Source organism: Crocodylus porosus, unplaced genomic scaffold (assembly GCF_001723895.1).
Source record: "Crocodylus porosus isolate Cpor-Errol unplaced genomic scaffold, CroPor_comp1, whole genome shotgun sequence".
NCBI classification, from domain to species: domain Eukaryota; kingdom Metazoa; phylum Chordata; order Crocodylia; family Crocodylidae; genus Crocodylus; species Crocodylus porosus.
This window is the reverse complement of record NW_017728916.1, coordinates 6,469,214-6,472,430: the sequence shown is the minus strand read 5'-3', so window position 1 is coordinate 6,472,430 and position 3,217 is coordinate 6,469,214. Positions and strand designations below refer to the sequence as shown.

Genomic DNA, 3,217 nt, shown 5'->3' with positions numbered 1-3,217 from the left:
GCCAGGCCCGCGCCGCGGGCACGGGGCTGGGCGCGTGGCGGGCTCCTGCCTCGGCTGCGAGGTCTCTGCAGGCCCCGGGCGTCCTCCCTGGCCAGCGGGACGTCCGACGGCCGGTGTGTGGGCACCTGATGTCCCTGCCGCGGGGCAGCGGCCAGCCGGGAGCTGTGGGCTTCCCGGTGCTCAGCCACCGGCCCCGGGCCCGGAGGGCCCCAGCGTGCAGCCACTGGCGCCAGGCAGCGTCACGGCCAGGGCGGCCTGGTCCTGGGGCAGCCCCGACCCCGACCCTGATCCCCGCGGGCACCGGCCGCGTGGCGGGGCATGTCCTGCCAGGTGCCCAGCACCTCCCGTGCGCCGGGCTGGGAGGAAGAGAGGCCTGAGTGCTCGTGGGAGGCAGCCTGTGCTGGGCTGCTCAGGGCCAGGCTCCCCCAGCTCGCGGCCGGACGCTGCTGGGCAGGGACCCCGCGGATGGAGCGGCGTGGGGCGCTGAGGCGGGGCGCGAGCGGGGCAGCAGTGCCGGGCCAGGTGGGAGCGGGCGCGGGGTGGACAGCCGGGAATGCAGGACACAGGGACTTTGTTCAGCAGGGGTGGGCGGAAGTCAGGGCGCTTGGTCTGAATGCAAAGTGTGTTGTTCAGGGCCCCATAAAGGCCCAATTGTATGTAAATAGTTTATAAAGCAGCATATGACTTCCCAGAGCAGGGCAGTGCAGACAGAGACGAGGGCAGGCTGCGCGGGGGGCTGCGCCGGGCTCACGCCTGCCTAGAGCCATGAGACTTTAGAGGGCCCCGCTGGGCAGCTTGAGAAGCAGCGCGGCTCACTGCAAGGTAACTGTCCAGGCCAGGGACCCTGCTGCCCCTGCCCCGCAGGACCCGTGCCCAAGGTGCGCGCGGCCGCTGGCAGGGAGGGGAGGAGGGTTCCCTGGGCGCGTGGCTACAGGCTGGCAATGCCGAGGGGAGCAGCGTTCCCCCGGCTGTGCTGCCGGCTCCGCGGGGGGCTGCAGGCTGGGTCGCACGCTTCCAGCGGCGGGGCCCTGGAGGCCTTCGGTGATCATGGCTTGGGCAGGGTCCAGCAGGAGCACAGGGATGGTGCCCAGGAGCGTGGGTGGGCAGATGCCCAGGGGCATGGCTGCTCCGGGAGGGGCTGGCAGGGCCAGGGAGGCTGCCCTCATGCATGAGTCCCCCCACTTCTGCGTGCCCAGGCAGTGCGGACAGGCCCAGGCACAGGGACAGGCCAGTGGCTCATGGCCCAAGGGCCCCACGGCAGGGCACAAACCACCAGGTGCCGGGTGGATCAGGCGCGGCCCCCACTGGGGCCACTGCTGGCTCAGCCCCAGGCAGGGCCCAGTCAGAGGCCCTCAGCGCTCCCAAGTACTCTGCCCGTGAGGGCATGGCTGGGGGTCAGAGCTTGGGGCAGGGTAAGAGAGTCCCTCAGAGCGTCCCAACAAGTGTGGGGAGCAGCTGCCCTGGGGCCAGGGCTGAGAGCCCACCACAGTTGGCAGGCCCCGGTCCCGCAGCAAGAGCCTGCTTGGAGCAGGGGTGGGGCGCAGGTGCAGCTGGAGAGGCTGCACAGCCTCCCTTGGGTCCCAGGTGTGTGGGTGAACCAAGCCCCTGCGCCACTAAGGACTCCCACCAGCACTGGTTGTCCCGGCCAGGGCTGCACTCAGGGTTGCCAGGCTCTGCCCCCCACGTGCTCGGCTCCACTGGGCCATGGCCACAGTGCCCAAAACACTGGGTGCAGCTGCGGGGCTTGGAGGCTGTGTAGGGCAAGGGCTTTGGGGAGGAGGCTGGGGAGCGGCTTGGTCACAAGGCAGCAGTGAGAGCTGATGCCACAGACAGTGATGGGGCAGCCCCAGGTCCAGCGCGAGGAGCCTGCTGAGGGGAGTGAGGGACAGGGACACACAAGGCAGGGGCACACAAGGAGCCTGTGGCTCCTGCCCGTCCCAGGCTGGCTGCAGGTACTGGCAGCTGGCATAGGCTTGGCATAGCAGCCGTGGGCAGGGTTTGGGTTTTGGTTTTCTTCACAAGCACGGGTGCTGGAAACAGTCCCGGAGGCTGAAGCATTGCAGCCCCAGGTCTGCCAAGGGCCCGTGCACGCCCGCAGGGGTCTGCCCTCACCACTGGTGCCCCTTTGTCCCTGTTCTTGGGCCCCCGCTGCCCGGGCAGTGACAGGCTGCTACTCTCTCTTGCAGGCGTGAGGAAGGATGAACTGGGCCGGCTTGTATGCGGTGCTGAGCGGCGTGAACCGCCACTCGACGGCCATTGGGCGCATCTGGCTCTCGGTCATCTTCATCTTCCGCATCATGGTGCTGGTGGTGGCAGCCGAGAGCGTGTGGGGTGACGAGCGCTCGGCCTTCACCTGCAACACGCAGCAGCCGGGCTGTAACAGTGTCTGCTATGACCACTTCTTCCCCATCTCCCATGTGCGCCTGTGGGCCCTGCAGCTCATCCTGGTCACCACGCCAGCCCTGCTCGTGGCCATGCACGTGGCCTACCAGCAGCACCAGGAGAAGAAGCTGCTGCTGCTGACGGGCCATGGTGACCCCAAGCATCTGGAGGAGGTCAAGAAGCACAAGATGCGCATCTCGGGTGCGCTGTGGTGGACCTATGTCAGCAGTGTGGCCTTCCGGCTCCTCTTCGAGGCTGCCTTCATGTACATCTTCTACATGCTCTATCCTGGCTACCAGATGGTGCGGCTGGTCAAGTGCGAGGCCTACCCCTGCCCCAACACGGTCGACTGTTTCATCTCCCGGCCCACCGAGAAGACCGTCTTCACCGTCTTCATGCTGACCGCATCGGCCATCTGCATTGTGCTCAACCTGGCTGAGCTGGTCTATCTGGTGGTGCGTGCCTGTGCCCGCCGCGCCCACCACAGCAGCAACCCCTCCTCAGCCAAGAGCTCCTTCTATGGCCACAAGCTCTCGTCCGAGTACAAGCAGAACGAGATTAACCAGCTGCTCACGGAGCAGGACGGCTCCCTTAAGGACATGCTGCGACGCAACCCGGGCCTGCAGGAAAAGGGCGACCGTTGCTCTGCCTGCTAGAGGTGCTGCCGGCCCCCGGGACCATGATGCCACCTGCACCTCCATTGCCACGGGCACCCATGTGTGGCCATGCCAGCCTGGGCCTGGGGCCATGCCTCCACTGGGGCCAGCAGACAGGTTGGTGTAGGCGGCCGTGGCCCTGGAAGTCTGCATCCACGTGCAATGTCCACCCCCCCAGC

At 67.6% G+C, this 3,217-nt stretch overlaps 1 protein-coding gene across 1 annotated transcript in view; it reads left to right on the top strand.

Annotated features, from left to right (window-relative positions):
• The window catches only part of GJB1 (gap junction protein beta 1), a 9,140-nt gene extending 5,929 nt beyond the window's left edge, over positions 1–3,211 (top strand). Inside the window, exon 2 of the mRNA XM_019536358.1 lies at positions 2,187–3,211. Coding sequence (XP_019391903.1) covers positions 2,199–3,038 — 840 coding nt within the window. The 5' untranslated portion in view covers positions 2,187–2,198 and the 3' untranslated portion in view covers positions 3,039–3,211. The remainder of the gene's footprint in view (positions 1–2,186) is intronic.
• Positions 3,212–3,217: the final 6 nt, after the last annotated feature.